At 47.4% G+C, this 24,952-nt stretch overlaps 1 protein-coding gene and 1 long non-coding RNA gene across 3 annotated transcripts in view; one reads left to right on the forward strand and one right to left on the reverse strand.

The window, feature by feature from the left end:
- The window catches only part of LOC127629623 (uncharacterized), a 396,489-nt gene that overhangs the window by 369,773 nt on the left and 1,764 nt on the right, over positions 1–24,952 (reverse strand). The window lies entirely within an intron of this gene.
- Positions 1–24,952, forward strand: part of LOC127629619 (teneurin-4-like) — a 410,961-nt gene that overhangs the window by 281,277 nt on the left and 104,732 nt on the right. The window contains exons 21-23 of one of the 2 annotated variants that reach the window (XM_052106743.1): positions 4,741–4,884; positions 14,210–14,459; positions 16,032–16,052. In XM_052106743.1, the coding sequence (XP_051962703.1) occupies positions 4,741–4,884; positions 14,210–14,459; positions 16,032–16,052 (415 nt within the window). The remainder of the gene's footprint in view (positions 1–4,740; positions 4,885–14,209; positions 14,460–16,031; positions 16,053–24,952) is intronic. The other variant, XM_052106742.1, reaches the window with a different exon arrangement.

Consider the following 24,952-nt stretch of genomic DNA (forward strand, 5'->3'; position numbering starts at 1 on the left):
GGAGAAGAGCAAGCTCACCCCGGTCCAGAGCATGTCATTTCTCGGTTTGGAGTTAGACTCAGTCTCAATGACAGCACGTCTCTCCAACGAGTGTGCTCAGTCAGTGCTGAAATGCCTCGCTTCCTTCAAGCCAGGCGCCGTGGTCCCTCTAAAACGTTTCCAACAGCTCCTGGGGCATATGGCATCCTCCACGGCGGCCGCGCCGCTGGGGATGATGCATATGAGACCACTTCAGTGCGACACACACTACGTGAAAGTTACCACTACCTGCCGCCAAGCCTTCAAACATTCACTGTGCTTGAACACCAGTCTGTTCGCAGACTGGTGTTCTTCCCAAGCTGAAGACCCACAGAAGTGCGCGGTTAGGTCAGTGCTCATGTTTCTACAGGAGAGGCTGGAGAGGAGGCTGTCCCCCTCCACCCTCAAGGTGTATGTTGCCGCCATCGCGGCTCACCACTGACACAGTAGACGGCAAGTCTCTTGGTAAGCACGACTTAATTGTCAGGTTCCTAAAAGGTGCCCAGAGGCTAACTCCCTCCCGGCCTAACCTGTTCCCCTCCTGGGATCTCTCGGTCGTCCTCACGGGCCTCCAGAGACCCTCCTTTGAGCCACTAGACTCAGCTGGACTCAGGGCCCTCTCTCTCAAGACCGCCCTGCTGATCACGCTCGCCTCCATCAAGAGGGTCGGGGACCTGCAAGCGTTCTCTGTTAGCGACACGTGCCTGGAGTTCGGTCCGGCAGACACTTTCGTGGTCCTAAGACCGCGACCGGGCTATGTGCCCAAGGTTCCTACCACACCCTTCAGGGATCAGGTAGTGAACCTGCAAGCGCTGCCCCAGGAGGAGGCAGACCCAACCCTTTCATTGCTGTGTCCAGTACGTTCTTTACGTATCTATCTGGACCGCACACAGAGCACTAGACGCTCTGAGCAGCTCTTCGTCTGCTTCGGGGGACAGCGGAAAGGGAACGCTGTCTCCAAACAGAGACTCGCCCACTGGGTTGTCGACGCCATTTCATTGGCTTATCACACCCAGGCCGTGCCCCCCCCCTTGCGGGTTCGAGCCCACTCCACCAGGAGTGCCGCGTCCTCGTGGGCACTGGCCAGGGGCACCTCGCTAGCAGACATCTGTAGAGCAGCGGGCTGGGCAACACCTAACACTTTTGCGAGATTCTATAATCTCCGAGTTGAGTCAGTATCGTCCCGTGTTTTCTCAGGTCCGAGCCCGTAGAACTCGGTAGCACGCTGACGATCTGACCGGGTGAATCGCTTGCACCTAGCGCCCTTTCCCTTAACCGAGGGAAACCAGTGCACCTCCATTCCCAGGAGATCCCATCTTTGGGTCGCTTGTTGACTCCTCCCTAGCCCTCGTGGGTCCGCAGTTCAGCGGAGGAACTCGCCGACCCAAGCCACTGCGGGTACCCCAAGCTACCCTGTACTGGTATAGGTGCTCTGCAGGTAAGAACTCCTGTTCAGACTCCCCCTGTGTGTAATGCCACGGTACTGTCCCCTCACGAGTGGACCCCCGTGTCTCCCTTAGGCAGTTACAGCTGCCTCGGTCGCAGTGCTGTTCGCTACCCCCCCCTACGGGGTTGGGTCTACCACCGCACCAACTTTTCCACATAGGTCCTAAGTTAGGCCATCTGATGTATTTGCCACTAAAACTTTGCCTCCCCTGCTGGGTAGGTGTGGTTTCCGCAGGGTCTTCTCCGCCCTGAAAGAAGGGCTAAGACCTCCTTCCCTCAATGCGTGTAAGGGCCCCGGCCATAGTTGCTCTATGCGAGAAACATAGAGAGAAAAGAGGCCCAGCCAGGCTGGCCCATTCCCATGTTGGCGGCCATCACCTTGTTCCCCCCTCCAGGGTAACGATAAGGAGTCTGATGGCTTGAATGGGGCATTGGGGAAGGGTACGTGCAGCCTGATACTGTTGGTCGTCCTGCACGTAGGAATACCTGCTCGCTCCTGTATCAGCAGTTCACGTACACGGCTCAGCGCATGGCACTTTTTAAGTGGACCCCTAGTGTCGCTTCTCTGACACAACGTGGAGAGAGCGACAGAAGGGGAACGTCTAGGTTACGTATGTAACCTCCGTTCCCTGATGGAGGGAACGAGACGTTGTGTCTCCCCTGCCACGTCGCTGAGCCGAGCCACTGTTGTGGCCAGACCATTTCCGGCTCCTCAGAAAAATCCTGAATGAACTCCCGTATTTGCGCCGCTTAAATACCCGTATGTCCGGGGGCGGGACATGCAAATACTGGCTGCCAACTCTCATTGGCCTTTTTTCATAGTTCAGAGGTGAATATCGCCACTCAAGAGAGACACCTAGTGTCGCTTCTCTGACACAACGTCTCGTTCCCTCCATCAGGGAACGGAGGTTACATACGTAACCTAGACGTTCTTATCTGGGACCTGAAGCAAAACCAGTTTTTACATTGGTCATCAAGCGATGACCCAACACAGTAAAAAAACGCAACTTGTATTTGATGTAGCCTGGGTTGCATTATTCTTTTCTTGCATAGGGCATGGATTTAGTCACATTATTTTTGTTGCTGATGTCAACAACAAAAGATAAAGAAAGTTTTCTCTCCCCCTTTTAAAAGTTGATGAGCCTATTTATTATTTTGAGACATTATATATTATACAGTTTATTTTCTAAACATCATTCAAACAAAACATTTGTTACGTAATAGTTTTGGAGGTCAAGACTTTAAAAATCTTTATGTATTTGCTCATGTTTTCAGTGCCATATAATCACAGGCAAGACCATGTATGGCTCCTCATTATTGTGGTTAGGTTAATGTAGCTAGTCTTAAAAAAAATCATCATAGTATTTATAATGAAAAAATAGTAGCCTAAACGCCTCTAGAAACTACCACAGATTTTATTCGACAGGTATTATAGGTTTGACCCAATAGATAATTTAAACTATAAAACTGTTGTCAAAATACCAAAGTTACTGTTATCTACTGTAGAATCATGATTGTTTTTACTAAATGTAATTTGAAAAATCTCTATTTTGGTGTATGGCATAGTGTTGTCTCTTTTCCTTCTCAGTGCTGTTTAGCATGGCGGGGCTATCTACTGTTTGATAGATTTGACTTCCTCCATAGTGCTTTAAACTTGAACATTTTCACTTGAATCCAAATTGGTCGCATCAGTTTTGTGGTCTGTGCCAAGATATCAAGGGAAGCCTGGTTTATGCCGGAGTAGGATAGAGCAGATCAGATCATTGGCGCAAGTTGTTCTATGATGGCTTGTGGCACACTCACATGTTCTATTGCACCACACAAATACTTGTTTTAGATGATAAGAATATGTAGTGTGTTGAAAGTGAGATGAAAATCAATAAATTTGCCTAGCCGACCCGAAATGTCGTTTGGTTGTCCACCAAACATTTTTAAATGTTGCAGATCTGGGGAAGGGTACAGAAAACTTCTGCAGCATTGAAGGTCCCAATGAGCACAGTGGCCTCCATCATCTGTAAATGGAAGAAGTTTGGAACCACCAGGACTGTTACTAGAGCTGGCCAAACTGAGCGATCGGGGGAGAAGGGCCTTAGTCAGGGAGGTGACCAAGAACCCGATGGTCACTCTGACAGAGCTCCAGTGTTTCTCTGTGGAGAGAGGAGAACCTTCCAGAAGAACATCTGTCTCTGCAGCACTCCACCAATCAGGCCTGTATGTTAAAGTGGCCAGACGGAAGCCACTCCTCAGTAAAGGCACATGACAGCCCACCTTGAGTTTGCCAAAAGGGACCTGACAGACTCTCAGACCACGAGAAACAAAATTCTCTGGTCTGATAAAACCAATATTGAACCCTTTGGCCTGAATGGCAAGCGTCATGTCTAGAGGAAACCAGGCACCGCTCATCACTTGTCCAATACCATCCCTAGAGTGAAGCATGGTGGTGGCAGCATCATGCTGTGGGGATGTTTTTCAGCAGCAGGAACTGGGAGAGTAGTCAGGATCGAGGGAAAGATGAATGCAGAAATGTACAGCGACATCCTTGATGAAAACCTGCTCCAGAGCGCTCTGGACCTCAGACTGGGGTGAAGTTTCGTCTTCCAAAAGGACAACGACCCTAAGCACACAGTCAAGATAACAAAGGAGTGGTTACGGGACAACTCTGTAAATGCCCTTGAGTGGCCCAGCCAGAGCCCAGACTTGAACCTGATTGAACATCTCTGGAGAGATCTGAAAATGGCTGTGCACTGACGCTCCCCATCCAACCTTATGGAACTTGAGAGGTCCTCCAAAGAAGAATGGGAGAAACTGCCCAAAAATAGGTGTGCCAAGCTTGTAGCATCATACTAAAAAATACTTGAGGCTGTAATTGGTATTTAGCAAAGGCTGTGAATACTTATTTGTGATTTGTTTAGTTTTTTATTTTTAATACATTTGTAAATATTTCAAACAAACGTTTTTCATGTTATCATTATGGGGTATTGTTTGTAGTATTTTGAGGAAAATAATGAATTTAATCCATTTTGGAATAAGGCTGTAACATAACAAAATGTTGAAAAAGTGAAGCACTCTGAATACTTTCCGGATGCACTGTATATGGTAACTATTGTTCTGGAGTCCCACAGCAAACCTAGCCCTACCCCAAACCTAACCCTAACCTTGATAGCAGCAGTGCAAATCTTACGAGAGTTTTGCAGAACCAGGTTTACCATCAAGGCACAAATGGGCTGTTGTAACTTTTTAGTTGTGTTCAATGTGTTTCCTCTCCTCTCGTGCTAGTATCTATTGGTTTTGAGTACGAGTCCTGCCTGGATCTGATCCTCTGGGAGAAGCGTACAGCCGTCCTGCAGGGATACGAGACCACGGCGTCCCACCTGGGTGGCTGGAGCCTGGACAAACATCATGCACTGAACATCCAAAGTGGTGAGCTGGTTCTGAGAATCACAAAATATACAGATGCAATCTTTCATAATGTGTGTCAAATGGAAAGAGATCCTGTGACATCACGCGGTGTGATGATTGCTTATGGCTTAGTCAGTGAGTTAATTTCTTACATGGGATGGACCACCTTAGCCAGTTTAAAAAAAAAATACACAGCAGTGGCAAACTTAATTAACATATTGTTGACTTCATATCACTGACTATGAGTATAAATGTATGAAATTGTCGCACATTTCATTTTTATATATAATATTTTGTTAGGCTATATTCAAACGAATGGCTCCGCCTATTTTCAGCTGGAAAACAAATGAACAAGGTTTGAAATTAATCACTTTAAAATATTTAATTCCAAGCAAAAATATTTGAAAATCGAAATAATAGCATTCAAAACTGTGTGCTTAACATATTTAATAAGGGAATTAACTATATGCTATTCCCATACAGAATTGTGAATGATTTAACCAAATCAAAATCCAGTGGTTCTCAAATGTAATAATCCAACAACCCTCTAAGAAATCTGTGAAAAATAAGTATTTATAATCAATAATCCATAATATTTTTTACATTACACCAAACATTTTTATTTATGAAATAAGACAAGCATTCACAAATGCTCTTTGCAGTGAAATTGACAATGCATATCCATATTAAACATGATTTAAAAACACCAATGCATTTGATCTACACAATTAAATTGTATTATCTTTTAAAATAACCTAATACAAGTTTTCAAGGAACTCGTGGACTCCCTGTAATAAACGCATAATGCAGCCCACGCTTTGGAAACACACGTATTAGAATCAGTCTCATTTTCAGTCACCTTCACAGTCCAGCGTTTCTTGTAGCCTTTATATTTAGAATTTTCTAATACATTTCTAACAAGGTAATAAATTAAAATGGGCATGAGATACTGTATGACGCCCCCACAAAAGATGCAGCAGGCGATCTGTCACTAAAGGCCCAGGTATACTTGAATTTGCACGTCCCATTCCGTCTCGTGCACAGCTTTGAAAGTTACCTCATGCGGATGAGCGTGAATGCTTGAAAGTACAGACCAACTGTGCTTATTGCCAACTAGTGGACTCTTCTATCTCAACAGTCAACCTTGCACATGCGCATTTGTCCGTGCACAGTCCATGCAGACAGAAAAATCTGGATGCACGCACACACTGTGTGCGGACGACCGCAGACACTCCTGATGATGAAAATTACGTCACATGGACCGTCACGGAACGCGGACAGGCAAAGTATACTTTGGGCTTAACTAGACAGAGGGGCGTGAGCTCTTTCTCAAGTCTTTTATGCACCACCTGGTGGATATTGTGAGAAGTACAACACATGTATTTTAATTCTAAGCCCACCTGCTGTATGTCGAGTGATTTCACGTGTTGGATTGCCTGATGGTGCATGAAAATCACTTTTCAAAGGCTGCATCTGTACTCAAATGATCACAAACACACAGTTATTCATTAATGATAACAGATTTTCCAGTATATTTCCATTGAGGAGATGCTAATTAATATTCTTCATAAGGCTGAACCTTAGATATGTTGACATTTTGGATTTAGGAGAGGATGTTATTTGTGTGACAGGGCCTTATTCGGGTGAGGCAGGTCAATTTTCATATTGCTGCTAAATTGGTCCTGAGAGCAGGTAGAGCGTAAACTGCAATTTTCTGTCAAGATTTCTTTTGGCAGTGCAATGGCGCAGTCATGTCAGTAAATGAGGCGTACTTGCAGCTGGAGTCTTAGATGTGTGGTTCGATCTGTCACTAAAAGCCAGTGCTGTTGGCATGGGGACTTTAAAATGTTATCAAATTTCTCTGTCTTCTTCTGTTTCTCTTTCTTCTCCTCTCTTTTCATAAGTAGCCGCCGCTGCCATCCTATTTAGACTTTAGCTTGTTTTAAGGTTCTTTGTTTAATTGCATATATTTGGGAATATGCATATCTTTGGGCATATACAGTATTTTCAGCCCACAACTATTCACACTGAGCTCGAGACAAATTGTATTTGGGCGATTTCAAAATGTTTGTATACTTAAAAGAAAGTGATTTGCTATCTGGTCATTCTTGTAATTTTAATGCTGAATATAGGCCCAAAAACAAATTGACAAAGCAAAGATAATTGTGGAAAAAAACGGCCAATGGTTTTCACCTCAAAATCAAATTTATTAGTAAAATTACAAAACGAAGACAATTGACCCAAAATTATTCAGATGTGTGTTTTCCCTACAACTACGAAACTTATTGCATATCTACCAATGTACGATGCATCGTTAAAGAAATTAACTAGCTTGTCATGACTGTATTCCGAAACCATAGTAACTATGTTCACATCCGTCATTCAGGGGGTTTTTGTAACGGTTACCTTGTCTTGTTTTTCCGTTGCCCTTTGTTTGTCATTTTTGTCACCTTTGTAGTTCCTTAGTTTTCACTTTTGGCACCCTTGTAACTCCATAGTCTTGTTTTCCCTCGTGTTCACTGTTCATTGTTTTCACCTGCCCTTGTTAATTTGTCATTTGCTTCTGTTAATCACCTTGTTACCTAGTTTGAGTTCTGTTTGTTCATTGGCCCCTTTGTCCTATGTTTTGTATTTATATCCTGGTTTTTGGTTCAGTCCTTGTCTGTCGTTGAATGTTGTTGTTAGCCTGGAATGTTCTCCTGCCCGTGTTTTTCCTCAGTCTTGTGTTTATTTCCCCATTGAGGGCTTTTCATTTGTTCCCGCATTTTCCGTGGACCTGCCTTGTTTGTTTTGTTATCAATAAAAGTTGAACTGCATTTGGAACCGCATCTCCTCGTCTGCCTTCGCTGCCTCATTCATAACAGAACGACAGACCACCATGGATCCAGCGGTTCAACAAGCAAATTACCACCTGCTCTGCTTGAGGCAAGAAGACCGCCCTATAGAGGACCACATCCACGACTTCCTTAAGCTGGCGAGTATTTTGGATTTCCCGGACTACTCTCTGGTGGTCTTCTTCAGGGGCAATCTGCACCCCGCACTGAAGGAGCGGCTGCCACAGGCGACGCGTGGCTGGACCCTCTGCGACTTCCTGGTGGCGACCCTACTGGTGTGCGACTCACCGCTCGCGGTGGGCGTTGCTGAGAAGGACCCTGCCTCACCGTCCACAGTGGTGTCTTTTCAGCCACCCCCGACGCCCCCTGTAACACCAACTCCACCTGTCAACGAGATCACCCTCACGTCAGTCGCCTTCCACGAGCCAGCGCGGCCCTCTTCGTCTGCCCGGAGGAGGGAGAGAAGACGGGCTTCCGCCTTCCGGGCCACGCCTGCCCCGGTCTTCGAGCCAGAGCCCACGCCTTCCACGGTCAGCGAGCCAGCACCCACGCCTTCCACGGTGAGCGAGCCAGCGCCCACGCCTGTCACGGTGAGCGAGCCAGCGCCCACGCCTGTCACGGTGAGCGAGCCAGCGCCTACGCATGTCACAGTGAGCGAGCCTGCGCCTACGCATGTCACAGTGAGCGAGCCTGCGCCTACGCATGTCACAGTGAGCGAGCCTGTCGCCTCAGAAGTCAGTGAGCCAGTGCCTGTCTCCTCAGAAGTCAGTGAGCCAGTGCCTGTCGCCTCAGAAGTCAGTGAGCCAGTGTCCTGTGGCCTCCTCCCAGGCCTCCTGACCCGGCCCCTGTCCTGTGGCCTCCTCCCGGGCCTCCTGACCCAGTCCCTGTCCTGTGGCCTCCTCCCAGGCCTCCTGACCCGGCCCCTGTTCCGTGGCCTCCTCCCGGGCCCCCTGACCCAGTCCCTGTCCTGTGGCCTCCTCCCAGGCCTCCTGACCCTGTTCCTGACCTGAGGCCTCCTCCCAGGGCCCCTGACCCAGTTCCCGTCCTGTGGCCTCCTCCCAGGCCCCCTGACCCGGCCCCTGTTCTGTGGCCTCCTCCCGGGCCCCCTGACCCAGTCCTTGCCCTATGGCCAGTTCGCAGGCATCCTGAACCTGTCCTTGCCCTGTGGCCAGCTCCCAGACCACCTGAACCTGTCCTTGCCCTGTGGCCAGTTCCCAGGCCTCCTGAACCTGTCCTTGCCCTGTGGCCAGCTCCCAGGCCACCTGAACCTGTCCTTGCCCTGTGGCCAGCTCCCAGGCCTCCTGAACCGGTCCCTGTCCTGTGGCCACCTCCCAGGCCCCCTGACCCAGTGCCCTTTGTGCCCCCTTGGACTGCCTGTCTGCCCCTCGTTGCCCCCCGGACTGCCTGTCTGCCCCTCGTTGCCCCCTGGACTGCCTGTTTGCCCTTTGTGCCCCCAGTCATTGGTCATTTGTTCTTCCTGTTTCTTGTTTTGTTCTGTTGATTGTCTGGAATCCGATCCTTGAGGGGGGGCTCTGTAACAGTTACCTTGTCTTGTTTTTCCGTTGCCCTTTGTTTGTCATTTTTGTCACCTTTGTAGTTCCTTAGTTTTCACTTTTGGCACCCTTGTAACTCCATAGTCTTGTTTTCCCTCGTGTTCACTGTTCATTGTTTTCACCTGCCCTTGTTAATTTGTCATTTGCTTCTGTTAATCACCTTGTTACCTAGTTTGAGTTCTGTATGTATTTATATCCTGGTTTTTGGTTCAGTCCTTGTCTGTCGTTGAATGTTGTTGTTAGCCTGGAATGTTCCCCTGCCCGTGTTTTTCCTCAGTCTTGTGTTTATTTCCCCATTGAGGGCTTTTCATTTATTCCCGTATTTTCCGTGGACCTGCCTTGTTTGTTTAGTTATCAATAAAAGTTGAACTGCAATTGGAACCGCATCTCCTCGTCTGCCTTCGCTGCCTCATTCATAACAGTTTTAATATAGGAACACTATATTTGTGTTTATAAAACCATAATTCTTACCACAAAATGGTTTCTACAGTAATGGTTACTGCAGTTTTACTATAGGAAAACCATGGTGCATTTGAAAGGCTTTTTGCAGGAGAAATCATGTTAATTGAGAGGGAACGCTAAACTTTTTTCCAAAAAATTCCCTTCTTGCACTCTAAGGGGCTCTGTACATAGTAAATCATGTTAATTATTATTATTAATTAATTATTATTTATATATATATATATATATATATATATATATATATATATATATATATATATATATTTGGACATGCAAGCTCCAATAATTTCAAATGGACTAAAAAGGCTATTATTTAATACCTTTAAAAATGAATACACAGTACAGGGAACAATACTACGGATGAAAATGACTTTCACACTCTTCCCTTCACTGCCTCACTGAGTTAGTGTAGAGCTGTTCTACACCAGAGAGGTGTAGGTTCATTAAAGCATGCAGTGGATATTCAGATTGACTGTGTTAGTGATAATAAGAGGAAGTTGTCTTCTTGCTGTGGCCGTGGACCTTCACTTAGCTAATTTTAGTACAGGAGCATCTTACAGTGGTAGAGAAAAATACCTAATTCCGATAAATGTGATTTCAGTTCCGCTTAGCACATCTTGTCCCTGCTGGTTTTAGCAAAATTCCTGTTTCGTACACTAGAATGACAAGAAAGCACTCCATATAAATAACTTTGTCATCAAATTCAGCTTTAAAACCTCTGCTCCTCATATCCGCAAAACCTGTTGATTTACTACAGAGAGAAGACTGTTGAAATTGAACAGAACAGGGATTGTGTTTGGTTAAATTACAATGAATAGAGTGGTGTAAAAAAAGATGTTTGAGGCCATTCTAAATGTATAAATTTGAGCTCTGTTGCAGACAAACAACTTTTATCATAACACAGGGGAGAAAAACAACTGGAAATCAGCGCAGATGGGTATAAAAACGTGTTTAGTGTGAACAACCCCAAAGGTAGCATTCTAACTGAAATCGAACCTCACAAGTAACTGATTTTGAAAGTTCTGAAATTAACCAATTAAGGCCATATCCACACTAATATTTTCATTTGAAAATGCATATATTTTGCTATATATATGCCTCTCATCCAAATTTCCCTCCACTGAAAAATAAGCATTTTGAAAAAGCTCTTTATTACTGCATATTTTGGAAAATTATGATGCACCTTGATATCCCATCCACGAAAATCACAAACAGGAGTGGAGACAAGGCACAACCTTTGCCAACACCCACATTAAACTAGTTTGACTTCATGCCAAGTATGTGGACACAGCTCTCGATCCACGTGTACAGAGATCAAATGACCCGCAGAAGTGGCCCTGGCACCCCAAACTCCTGAAGCACCTCCCACAGAATTTCTCAGGGAACACAGATGTAGGCCTTCTCCAAGTCCACAAAACACATGCAGACTGGATTAGCAAACTCCCATGCCCCGTCAGTTATCTGTGAGAGGGTGAAAAGCTGGTCCACTATTACACAGCCAGGACAGAATCCACATTGTTCCTCATCAATCTGAGATTGAACTATCGGCCTAAATCTCTGTGGCAGGGTGGAGGGCTGGGCCGGGTCGTGATTCTACACTCCCTTAACAGGCTAATTAAGCCTCCGAGAGGGATAAAGGCTGACTGCGGAGGATGGTGAGGGAGAGAGAGATCATTTTCAGCACTAGTGTAACGCTGTTCAATGGAAAGGAGGAGGCGAGAACCGGCTTGTCAATATAGATAATATTTTAATGATGAACTTAAACAAAAGACACAAACACACACACATGTCCATAAATGATCTGTCATTTGAGATGATCCCACACCATCCTCCGCAGTCTGCCTTTATCCCTCTCGGAGTCTTAATTAGCCTGATAAGGGACCGGGTTTGTAGAATCACGACCCAGCCCCGCCCTCCACCCTGCCATAATCTCCTTTCCAGCACCCTGGCAAAGACTTTCCCAGGGAGGCTGAGTAGTGTGATATCCCGGAAGTTGGCAGACACTCTCTGGTCCCGTTTCTTAAATATAGGGACCCGGTTTGCCAATCCAAAGCCACTGTCTCCGAGGTCCATGTAACACTGCTTAAGCAGTTCCAGGCGAATTTCACCCACATCCGGAGCTTTGCCACTGAGGAGCTTCCCAACTACCTCCATGATTTCCACCAGGGAAATTGACTCTGATACCCCGGAAGCATCTGGCCCTGCCTCCTGAAAGGGAGGCATATCTCTTGGGTTTAAGAGTTCCTCATTTGAGGTCAGACTTTCTCCACCTTTGCTGAAAAGGCTCCTCCAACCCATCCTGAGCTGCCAGATGGTTCTCTAGAACCTCTTTAACGCCAACCAAAAGTATTTTTCCATGGCCTCCCCAAACTCCTCCCAACCTCAGCCGCTGCCGCCTTTTTTGCCTGCCAGTACCTATCTGCTGAGTCAGGAATCCCTAGAGCAAACAGGCCCTAAAGGCCTCCTTTTACAGCTTGACGGCTTCGCTCACCACCGGTGTACAACAGCAGATTCTTGGGTTGCCGCCATGACTGGCACCAACAAGCTTTTGGCCACAGCTGCACTTGGCTGCTTCCACAATGGAGGTTTTGAACAGGGTCCATTCAGACTCCATGTCCCCCACCTCCTCCGGGACATGGTAGAAGTTCTCAAGGACGTGGGAGTTAAAATAATTCTAGACAGGGTACTCTGCCAGTCATTCCCAGCACACCCTCACTATGCGTATGTGTCTACCAGGTCTGTCATTTTCCCCCGCCATCTGATCCAGCTCACCACCACTCAGTACCTCTCTTCACCTGAATGTCCAGAACATGTGGCCTTAAGTCAGATGAATCCACTACAAAGATAATTATTGATAACGATTGAACTTTGGTTCAAAGAGCTCTGGTACCAAGTACACTTATGAGCATTCTTGTGCACAGAAGTCCAGTAAGATTTCACCATTTGGGTTTAGATCAGGCAGGCCATTCTTCCAAGTCACCCCACTCCAAATTTCCCAGTCATTGCAACGTGATTGTTGAAGTCCCCCAGCAGGACTATGGAGTCTGTAGGTGGGGCCAATCCAGAACCCCACCCACTCTCTCCAAGAAGGTTAAATATTCTGAACTGCTGTTTGGTGCATAAGCAAACAGTCTTTGCAAACTTAAGTCACATTGATGTGACCAAAGTTGGAAACTCCAACTGTGAGGCAGCTAGCTGGGGACTTGGGAGTATCCAACATTTTGAGTGGAGGTGAGCCCAACTATAGCTAGTTGGTATCTCTCAACCCGGCCACCAGGCGCTCGCCTAGGTATGCTAACCCCAGGCCTTGCTCCAGGGGTTGGTGACCCTCTTCCAGGCAGGGTAAATGTCCTCTTTTACCATCTTTCGTTGGGGGTGTTTGTATCGTGTTACTCTAGATCTTCACCCCAGACCTGTTTGCCATGGGAGACACTACCAGGAGCATACTGCTCCCGACAATATTGTTCTGGAGATCCCTAGATCAGCGTTTCCCAAAAATGTTTCTGCCACGGCACACTTTTTATGACAAAACAATTCTACGGCACACCACTATCCCACATAGGATAACCATCTTCAATATTGTTCCTTTCAAGAACTTATCTATGTTTTCTGTCCATCTTAGTTGTGTGTTTACTTACATAATATCTATTATTACCCATCATTTTAATTTTCATATTTTAATGATAATAAGGCTTTTATTTTTCGTTCACATTTTCTTTTTTAATCATGAATTTACAGGATATGCATATCGCAGATTATGCATTTATTTATGAAGAGAACAGATGAACAACAGAGACACCACACGAAGCAGATGAATGTTTTTTCCCATGACCAGTGACAGTGGAGGCCACTAAAATATTTACAAAGCAATATAACAAAAAAAACCAAATACAATTAAAATATGAACAAAACATGTAAAAACAATTACTGATCTCAATTTATTTACTAACTCAATCGACAACTCAAACCTTCCTCCTGGTCCGCATCGACTTGAACTGGGTGCTCACCTGTGCGTAATCAAACTCGTCAAGGGAGACTGATGCTGAGGCAATTGTCATTTTGCATCTTTGCCTCGGACAGATGATGATCGATCTCCACATGATAAGATTTGCAGAAAGCGTCACAGAGGGGCGATTTTATGGGTTTGCCACGTAAAAAAGTGGGAGGTGTGCACAATAAACATTGAAATCATGTATTTAAGGCCCCAATCCAGTTGTGGCATTTACGGAGTTTGATGTTACCATGTTGCAAAGCTAACAACTAGATAGATACTCTAATAAACACAAAAAAATAAATGCCATTGTTATTGAGTAACAGATTAGATACAACAATTTTAATTAGATCTAACAATTTTCTATGAGTATTTTTAAATACTGAATAAAAAATATTTAGTATTGACATTTTCCTTGACACTACAGGACACTAGATTTGAAACCGAGTTAGTAAATTTAATCTAATGGATGAAATCATAATTATATTTCTCATGGTGTCTTACAGGTATCCTGCACAAGGGCAATGGTGAGAACATATTCATCTCGCAGCAGCCCCAGGTCATCGGAAGCATCATGGGTAACGGGCGGAGGCGCAGTATCTCCTGTCCGAGCTGTAATGGACTTGCTTATGGAAATAAGCTACTGGCACCAGTAGCTTTAGCCTGCGGCTCTGACGGGAGTCTGTACGTGGGTGATTTCAATTACGTCCGTCGGATCTTTACCACAGGAAATGTCACAAGTGTCTTAGAGCTCAGGTTTGATATTCTACTTTTGCATAGATACATACAAAATATACACATACCCACCAAATCACACATTTGCACAACTAAGGTATGTTAGATAAGCTGCTTATGGATGGTAAGGCAGCTATACCCATAGAACAGAAGTGATATAACTGGCGTTTCACAAGTCAACATGAAATCAAATGTAATACTATCTACTTTCTTTCCTAAAATCGCAGTGTGTTCATCTTGTCTAACTTTTAGAGTGTTCGCTCATCTGCAGTATGTATGTAAAACATTGTCACTTTTAGAAAGACTTTTGGCAGATGTCTTTGAGATGTTTATGATTTAGTATGAATGTTTATCCATACTTTTTAAGAAGTTCATCAGATGTTTGTACACAATAATTAGTTTCCAAAAACCTGACTCCATTCTAGTACGTAGCATCCACTTTTCATGATCCACTCAATTGCCGATGGATAAACTCCCGCCCTATGTTATTCTCGGTAAATATCCTGTTTCAATTAGTAATCAGCATTGGGTAAGTAATGTGACAAGTAATCCACTAAAAATTACTAAATACTTTAAAATACTGTCAAATTGTAATACAATTCCTTTAAAGTTTATTTTATCAAAATTAATCACATTATTTCTTTACTTTTAAAGTTACCTTTTAAAACATTTCTAAAAAAAATTGTTTTTCTGCTCAAACAATTGTAAATAATGTCTATTTTTACATATTTCCTCTTTCAGCTGTCCCAGACATGCAAACAGACATACATATGAACAGAATTGATGTTTTAAATGTATTCCACATTATCAATATTATATCAGAATATGCGTATTCCAAGAAATGTACTTAAAAGTAAGTTTAACTTAATTAAAAGTCAGTAATTTGATTAAAGTAAAAAAATTACTTGGTAACACTTTACTCCTTTTTTATGTTTAACATTAATTAACAACATTAGTTAACATGAATAACAAGGAACAATACTTTAGCAGCATTTAATAATCCTGGTTACAACATATACTTATTATTTTTTTTTAAATCAAATGTTGTATTAGTTAACATTAGTTAATGCACTATGAACTAACATGAACTAACAATGAATAATTGTATTTTTATTAACTAACATTAACTAAGATAAAGTATATTGTTTATGCTGTAAAAAGTTTATTGTTCATTGTTTTTCATGATAAATCATGTTAATGAATGGAACCTTATTGTAACATGTTACTAATTACAATCTGATCAATTTGCACCCAACACTCTCGGTAAGACATAAGATTATGGAAGTACAATAGTGCTGTTTCTTGTTTTTTCTTTTATTAATTTGCCATTACCGAGCACATGAAGGTATGGAATCTGAACATTGCCTTTCCAGAAATGTTCACCCATATTTCCTTCTAAAACTCTCTACTTGTTAAGAATAGGGTAGATACACTTTGTGAACTGTCTGTACTAGTATACATTTTAATTTACAGTATTACTCTTCAAACTTTTCCTTAGGTTTCTTTACATTAATGCATGAATTAAATACTAACTCGAGATAACCCTCTTTTTTCCCCACTTTCTTCTCTTCATGCTGCTCTCGCTAAATACAGAAATAAAGATTTCAGGCATAGGTAAGAGCTTTTCTAACAAATCACATGTTTTTGCACACACATGAGATGAATGCATATGAACAGAGCACTCTGTTCCTTGGTTGAGTCTTTTTCATGTAAACTTGCTTATGCAGCTGCTTGTGGAATGCAATGAACGTGGGTGTGTTTATCATTAAAAAACATGCTCTCCAGATAGCGATAAATATGGGCAATGTTACGACTGGGCTTTCTTTGAAATAGTGCTTTTGGCACGGAGACAGGTTTGATTCATGGGTAACCTCTCAAAGTGGGCTACCACGAAAGAAACAAAACGCTTAAAGAATAATGTATACCTGAGAGGACGAGAGTCAGGGCACACAATTTGAAATGTCAGGGGAAAGATAGAAAAGCAGTGACGAGCTTAGCATAAGCCTGGTTTCAGCATTTTAAATATTTTTCACCCTCTGGAGACACCGCTTCCTTAAAGAATATAATTATTTGCTACTTCCCATTACTAATACCCATGCTGCATCACCCTCATTCCAGTATGATTTCACCCTATGACAAATTACACATTCAAATCGACATCAGATCAAAACACACAGTTCGTTAACATGTTTGATTTGACAAATCTCAGCATGGTATGGAAAAAAAAAGCACCAGTCATCAAACTACGATCTAAGCTTTCAAATATAACACACATCCTCCCTATGGTGCCGTTAACTTTTAATATGGGATGTGTGGCACAACCAGCTGTGGGTTTTGACAGGCATCAGTGTGACAGGTTACAGTGTGATGCTCAGGTATGACTGACAGGATGTGACACCTGCAGACTTTGAAAATGCCCAATAATTTACCATGAGCTCTCAGATGATCCCAGCATCCTCAGGTCACAACTCAGCTGTGGATGTTTCCATCAGGACACAGGGTGGCGTGACACATCATGTCACTAATATATATGGTTATACTGTATGTGCAGTGCTGCGGTAAATCTCAAAATTATGTTTAGTAATGGCAGCTAAATGACTCTTATGTACTAGAGCAGAGGTGTCCAAACTGGGGTGTGCAAGAAATTATTTGTAATGGTGAAAGTTCGTTTTAAATCGAAATCTTGTTTAAATTGTTTGATGACATACAGTATATGTCAGTGATTTTATTGTATATGCTTTACTCAAAAATATTTAATTTGCTACATATTTTGGTAACATGTTACATTAATGCTTCCTTTGTTAAAGCTTTATAAAGGGGTTCATTTATCACTAATAATTCATTAATTTTTTTTTATTATAAATCATTAGTATCCGGTTATAACAACTTGCATGACAAGAAAAGCAACACAAGTGAGTCAAGACATACAATAATAAATAGACACAGAAAGTGGTCAGTAGCAAAATGGCATAATCCCTCCTTTTAATCTCATTATAATAATCTATTTTTGCTGCATTGTGACTGTCACGATCCCCTGTTGTCTGCCCCGTGTTTCACTTGTCAACTGTCATAAACTACAATTCCCATAATTCCCGGCCCTCATCACTGCCAGCACTCAGTCATTGTTCTCACCTGTTTGTCGTTTAGTCCTCATTTCCCCTGTGTATTTAAACCCTGCTGTTCCTCCATTCCTTGTTGATCATTGAATGTGGATGTTTGAATGTAGATGCTTGGATGTGTTTGTTAACCCCAGATAGCAATAAGTCGGCGGGCCGCTGGCGGTGCTCCGGCGGCAGTAGAAGCGGCAGAATGGCAATATCGCAAACACGTTTGACGGCGCACTGCCGGTAGCAGCCGCTTTTTAAAAGCGGCCTACCGGCTTCGTTCCTCGGCCCGCTGGCCATCCGCCGTTCTGCCGGCGTTATATCGTAGGCGCACCTTCCGCGGGGCGTCGGAGGCAAACGCTTTTTTCGAGCGATCTGCCGCTGCTTATTGTATATAAAAATATATATATATTTATAGCATGCAGTTTATCAAGAATAATGATTGATCAAACCAGACAAATTTCCATTTGGCATTTTAATTCCACATTTCAAAGTACAGTAACTGTCATTGAAACAAGATGTCAGATCACTGAAATATAAATAACAGAAAAATACAAACATTATATATACACACACACACAAAAGAACATGCAGGTTTCCAATTCAATTTTGGTAAAAAAAATTTTTTTTGAAAAAAACACTATTGTAACACTTACAATAATTGTTAATAATATAAAGAGGTCAGCTCTGGGATGAAAAGAATTACCAGTAAACATAAGCAATGAGGATATTTGGTACCAAAGAAAGTACAGGATACCAAATAAATTGAGGTATAACATCATATTTACAAGTCATTTCTAACAATAGGTTAAGTGGTAATAATTTAGAGTAAAGCTCTGGAGTAGAATATACCATTATAACTGCAATGCTGACCTGTGGCACAATGATTTACAGGCTATATTTAACAATAGAATAACAGTTCCCCTTCTGTCGCTCTCTCCACTTGTGTCGGAGAAGCGACACTAGGGGTCTCTCTTGAGCGCCGATATTCACCTCTGATCTATTGAAAAGGGCCCATGGGAGTTGGCAGTCAGTATTTGCATACCCTGCCCCCGGACATACGGGTATTTAAGCGGGGCAAATACGGGAGTTCATTCAGAAAATTTCTTTGGAGCCGATGGTCTGTCTGCAGTTTGCTGCGAGTTACACACCACTTAAACGTTCCTGTTTTCCTCTGAAGATCTGCATGCTGTTGGATCTTGACGGCGCACAACAGCGGCTTTCTCCTCAGTGCACGGCGTGCATTGTTGCCCCTGAGCGCTTCGACAGCGCAGACATGTACACACACACACTGTGTATTAAAAGAGTTTTTACTTAAAGAGTAATTTTCTCTAAAAGAGCAAACACAGCGGCGTTGAACGTCCTTTTAAGGACGCGTCTTTTTCAAGATGCCTTTCCGCCCCTGTGTCGTTCCTGGATGCGGTAGAGTGCTCTCCGCTTCAGACGGCCACAGGCGCTGTCTCTTGTGTTTGGGCCGCGATCACACCGAGGCGGCGTTTGTGGATGGTTCATGTTCTCACTGCGAGAACATGACCATGACCATGACCACGTTGCGGTCGCGGCTTGCTTTCAACAGAAAGCAAGCCACCCCAGCTGCACCCCGCATTGCTCCTTCTTCCCACGGTATTAAGGACGGTGCGGTTGGCGCTGGGGGCGATTTGGGGCGGCAGCGGGTGCAGTTTCGCCGGGTAACCCCCCTCGAACCTCCTGTTCCCCAACACGCTCGCTGGTCTCCGTCCACGCTCGCGGCGATAGCGGCTCGCCTCACGGCCCGGCTGTCTATCCTCCCGAGTCCGAAGCAGATGAGCTCGCCGCTGCATCGGAGAGTGCGGTGTCTGACGCCGAGGACTCCCCTGGACTGCCGCCTTCGGGCCAGCAGGCCCAGGCTGAGGCCGACGCTCAGATGTCCGACATGCTTGCCCGGGCTGCCTTGAGCGTGGGGTTGGACTGGAACCCTCCATCCTCCCCACAGCCTTCTCGGTTGGATGATTGGTTCCTGGGGGCAGCGCGCCGTTCGCGGCCTCGCATCCCCCCCGGTCCCTTTCTTCCCGGAGGTGCATGATGAGCTGACGTCTACGTGGAGAGCCCCGCTCTCCGCTCGTCTAGGTGCCACCCGTTCCACTCTCTCCACCCTCGACGGCAGAGAGCGCCACGGGTACGACGCGATTCCCCAGGTCGATAGGGCAGTTGCGCACCATCTATGCCCCGGTAGCCCTACCTCCTGGCGGGGTCGCCCCGTACTCCCATCCAAGCCCTGTAGGACAACATCCTCGCTTAACGCGAAGGCCTACACTACGGCTGGACGTGCTGCTTCCGCCCTGCATGCGATGGCCCTCCTGCAAGTCCACCAGGCCAAAGCTCTAAGAAACATCCACAGGAGTGGACCTGATCCTGATGTGCTGCAGGAACTGCGCTCAGTGACCGACCTCGCCCTGAGAGCGACGAAGGTCACAGCACAGGCACTCGGACAGACGATGGCCACCCTAGTGGTCCAGGAACGGCATCTTTGGCTCAACCTGGTCGAGATACGTGAGGCTGACAAAAAAACGCTTCCTGGACACACCTGTCTCCCAGATTGGCCTTTTCGGTGACACCGTCGAGGACTTCGCCCAACATTTCTCCGTGGTGAAGAAGCAGACGGAGGCCATTTCGCACATCATGCCCCGCCGCAGACCTGCCGCTACGGGCCCTGCCCCGTCTGCCCACCGAGGGTGTCCCCCTGCAAGGAAACCAGCTCCTGCTCCGCCTCAACCCGGGCCCAGCTCTCAGCCCCAGCGTCGAGCACTCCGCAGGCGGCGCACGCCCCCTGTCTCACGAACCCCCTCCAGGACCCGGAAGGCTCCCAAGTGTTCCTGAGACAGCCGACCCAGAGCCGAAGATGTTAGCTCCGGAGGTGATAAGACCGCTCCGTCCCCCGGTGGAGGGCCGGGAGGAGAATCCTTTGTTTTTTAATTTGCCACACCCCCTGACGGGGGCTGTGGTACCCACATTCTCAATAAAAGAGCTATTTCCTTTGCCTCTGGGTCACCTGGCCCGCAAATGCCGTTTTCACGGCAATGTGCTTTCAGATCACAACAGTCCCGGTACACCGGACGCGGCGATCCCGCCTTCCGCCTGCCCACGACTGTCCCCCGGCCGGCCGGTTCAGACGAGTCCAGAGGACGCCAACATCAGACCTCCTCCTCAGTCAAGAACCCGCCCCCTGCCGGGCCCGCGGAGCAAGGTAAGTGCTTTGAGTCTATTCTCAGCACCTCAGCCTCAGGCCGCAACGAAGCCGCCCGACGCTGCATTACCTGTTCTGCCCCGCTGCGAGGCCCCGCCGGGTACGTCCAAAATACTCGTCCCTTTGGTGCCCCTAGCGCAGAGCTGGGAAGCGTGGCTTTCGCTTCCCAATGCATCACACTGGCTGCACCGGACCATTCGACTCGGTTACGCAATTCAGTTTGCTCGGCACCCGCCCCCCTTCAGGGGCGTCCGCTTTTCCGCAGTACACGGCGAGCACACCAGTTCCCTGCGCACGGAAATCGCGACCCTCTTAGCCAAGGGCGCGGTAGAGCCCGTCCCTCCAACCGAAATGAGGAAGGGTTTCTACAGCCCTTCATTGTACACAAGAAAGGCGGCGGCTTACAACCAATCCTGGACTTACGAGTTTTTTTTAACTCCCGTTCAAAATGCTTACGCAGAGAAATATTCTGGCTGGCGTTCAGCATCTAGATTGATTTGCAGTGGTGGACCTGAAGGACGCGTACTTCCACGTCTCAATTCTGCCACGACACCGACCCTTCTTACGGTCCGCGTTCGACGGCCAGGCGTTTCAGTACAAAGTCCTCCCCTTCGGCCTGTCTCTGTCCCCTCATGTCTTCACAAAAGTCGCAGAGGCGGCGCTTGCCCCGCTACGAGTAGCCGGCATCCGCATTCTCAACTACCTCGATGACTGGCTCATCCTAGCACACTCTCCAGTGTTACTATGCACACACAGAGACCAGGTGCTCTGGCACCTCGGCCGCTTGGGGCTTCAGGTCAACTGGGAAAAGAGCAAGCTCACTCCGGTTCAGAGCATCTCTTTTCTCGGGTTGGAGTTAGACTCAGTCTCAATGACAGCACGTCTAACGAGCGAGCGTGCTCAGTTGGTGCTGGACTGCCTCGCTTCCTTCAAGCCAGGCACAGTGGTCCCTCTAAAACTTTTCCAGAGGCTCCTGGGGCATATGGCGTCCTCCGCGGCGGTCGCGCTGCTGGGGTTGATGCATATGAGACCACTCCAGCACTGGCTCCAGACTCGAGTCCCGAGACAAGCATGGCAACGCGGCACGCATCAGGTAAGGATCACCCCCGCCTGCCTCAAAACACTCCGACCCTGGACAGACCTCTGCTTTTTACGGGCAGGAGTGCCCCTGCAGCAGGTGTCCCGACGCGTCCTGGTCACAAACGACGCCTCCCGGTCCTGGTGGGGTGCCGTGTGCAGCGGGCACGCAGCAGCGGGCCGTTGGAAAGGGGCCCCGCTGCGTTGGCACATCAATTGCCTGGAGTTGCTGACCATCCTGCTTGCTCTCAGGAAGTTCCTCCCGTTAGTTCGGGACAAACATGTCCTCGTGAGATCGGACAGCACCACGGTGGTGGCGTACATAAATCGCCAAGGTGGCGTACGCTCCCGCCATATGTCACAACTCGCCCGCTGTCTCCTCCTATGGAGCCAGCAGCGACTCAAGTCGCTGCGTGCCACTCACATCCCCGGCAAGCTCAACGTCGTAGCGGACGCGCTATCACGACAACGCCTGCCCGGTGGGGAGAGGAGGCTTCACCCCCAGTCGGTCCAGCTGATTTGGGAACGGTTTGGCAAGGCCCAGGTAAACCTGTTCGCCGCCCAGGAAACCTCCCACTGCCCACTCTGGTACGCCCTAACAGAGGCTCCCCTCGGGACAGACGCGCTGGCACACAGCTGGCCCTCGGGGCTGCGCAAGTACGCATTTCCCCCAGTGAGTCTTCTTGCACTGGTGCTGTGCAAGGTCAGGGAGGACGAGGAGCAAGTCACATTGGTGGCCCCCTACTGGCCCACTCGGACTTGGTTCTCGGAACTCAGGCTCCTCGCGACAGCTCCTCCCTGGTGAATTCCCCTGAGAAAGGACCTCCTCTCTCAGGGATGGGGCACGCTCTGGCACCCACGCCCAGACCTCTGGAACCTCCACGTCTGGTCCCTGGACGGGACGCGGAAGAGCTAGCCGGCTTACCGGCGACCGTTGTGAATACCATCAACCAAGACAGAGCCCCCTCTACCAGGCACCTTTACGCCCTAAAGTGGCGCTTGTTCGCAGATTGGTGTTCTTCCCGAGCCGAAGACCCGAGGCTGTCCCCGTCCACCCTCAAGGTGTATGTTGCCGCTATCGCCGCCCACCACGATCCTGTAGACGGCAAGTCTTTGGGTAAGCACGACCTTATCCTCAGGTTCCTGAGAGGCGCTCGGAGGTTGAATCCCTCCCGGCCAGGCCTAGTTCCCTCCTGGGATCTCTCGGTAGTCTTGGCAGGACTCCGGAGACCTCGCTTTGAGCCGCTCGAATCAGTTGGACTCAGGGCCCTCTCTCTTAAGACGGCCCTGCTGATCGCGCTCGCCTCCATTAAGAGGGTCGGGACCTGCAAGCGTTCTCTGTCAGCGACACTTGCCTGGAGTTCGGTCCGGCAGATACGTCTGTGATCCTAAGACCGCAACCGGGCTATGTGCCCAAGGTTCCTACCACACCATTCCGAGATCAGATAGTGAACCTGCAAGCGCTGCCCCGGGAGGAGGCAGACCCAGCCCTTTCGTTGCTGTGTCCAGTGCGCGCCCTGCGCATTTACATGGACCGCACACAGAGCACCAGACGCTCTGAGCAGCTCTTTGTCTGCTTTGGGGGACAGCAGAAAGGGAATGCCGTCTCCAAGCAGAGGCTCGCCCACTGGGTTGTCGACGCCATCACACTGGCTTATCACACACAGGCCGTGCCCCTACCCTTGCGGGTCCGAGCTCACTCAACAAGGGGTGTTGCATCCTCGTGGGCACTGGCCAAGGGCACCTCCCTAGCAGACATCTGTAGAGCCGCGGGTTGGGCAACACCCAACACCTTCGTGAGGTTTTACAACCTCCGCGTTGAGTCGGTTGCGTCTCGTGTTTTCTCAGGTCCGAGCCCGTAGAACTCGGTAACACGTAGACCAACCGGCCGGGTGGATCGCTTGCGCCCAGCGCCCTTTTCCTGACGTCAAGGTAAAGTAGTGCGCCTTCTTCCCAGGGCTCCCCACTCCGAGTCGGGCCCCTGGTCGATTCCTCCCCAGCCCTCCGGGTCCGCGGTTCAGCAGAGTAACTCGCCGACCCAAGCCACTGCGGGTACCCTGATGGCTACCCTGTACTGGTATAGGTGCTCCACAGGTAAGGCCTCCTGCTCGGACTCCCCCTGTGTGTAATTCCACAGTTCTGTCCCCTTACGACGGACCCCGTGTCTCCCTTAGGCAGTTACAGCTGCCTCGGTCGCCGTGCTGTAGCAACTCCCCCCTTTCGAGGCTGGATCTACCACCGCACCATACTTTCCACACGAGCCCTAAGACGGCCGTGTGACGTGTCTACCACTTTTCCTCCCCAAGAAAAAGGGCAGGTGTGGTCTCCGCAGGGTCTGGGTAAGACCCCCTTCCCTATATGCGTGTAAGGGCCCCAGCCTGATTGCTCTATGTGAGAAACATAGAGAGAAAAGAGGCCCAGCCAGGCTGGCCCGTTCCCATGTTGGCAAACATCGCCTTGTTCCCCTCCCAGGGCAACTAGAAGGACTCCGATGTTCTTATGGGGCATTGGGGAAGGGTACGTGCAGCCAGGTACAGACGATGCGTGGCACTGGATGAAATCCCTGCCCGCCTCTTTATGGGCGGTCCACTTACAAGGTTCAGCGCATGTCAAGCTTGGAATGGGTCCCCTAGTGTCGCTTCTCCGACACAACGTGGAGAGAGCGACAGAAGGGGAACGTTTGGTTACGTATGTAACCTCCGTTCCCCGAGGGAGGGAACGACACGTTGTGTCTTTCCTCCGCCATGTCACTGAACCGAGCCACTGTTGTGGCCGGACCATTTCCGGCTCCTCAGAAAAATCCTGAATGAACTCCCGTATTTGCCCCGCTTAAATACCCGTATGTCCGGGGGCGGGGTATGCAAATACTGACTGCAAACTCCCATTGGCCCTTTTCAATAGATCAGAGGTGAATATCGGCCCTCAAGAGAGACCCATAGTGTCGCTTCTCCGACACAACGTGTCGTTCCCTCCCTCGGGGAACGGAGGTTACATACGTAACCAAACGTTAAACACTGTGACGGAATGAAAGTAGAATTTTTGGTACTAGTTAATGTGCAATATCAAGTATCAGAGGTATGAAATAGGATTTACAAACTATAATAGAATCG

This window comes from Xyrauchen texanus, chromosome 36 (assembly GCF_025860055.1).
Source record: "Xyrauchen texanus isolate HMW12.3.18 chromosome 36, RBS_HiC_50CHRs, whole genome shotgun sequence".
NCBI lineage: Eukaryota > Metazoa > Chordata > Actinopteri > Cypriniformes > Catostomidae > Xyrauchen > Xyrauchen texanus.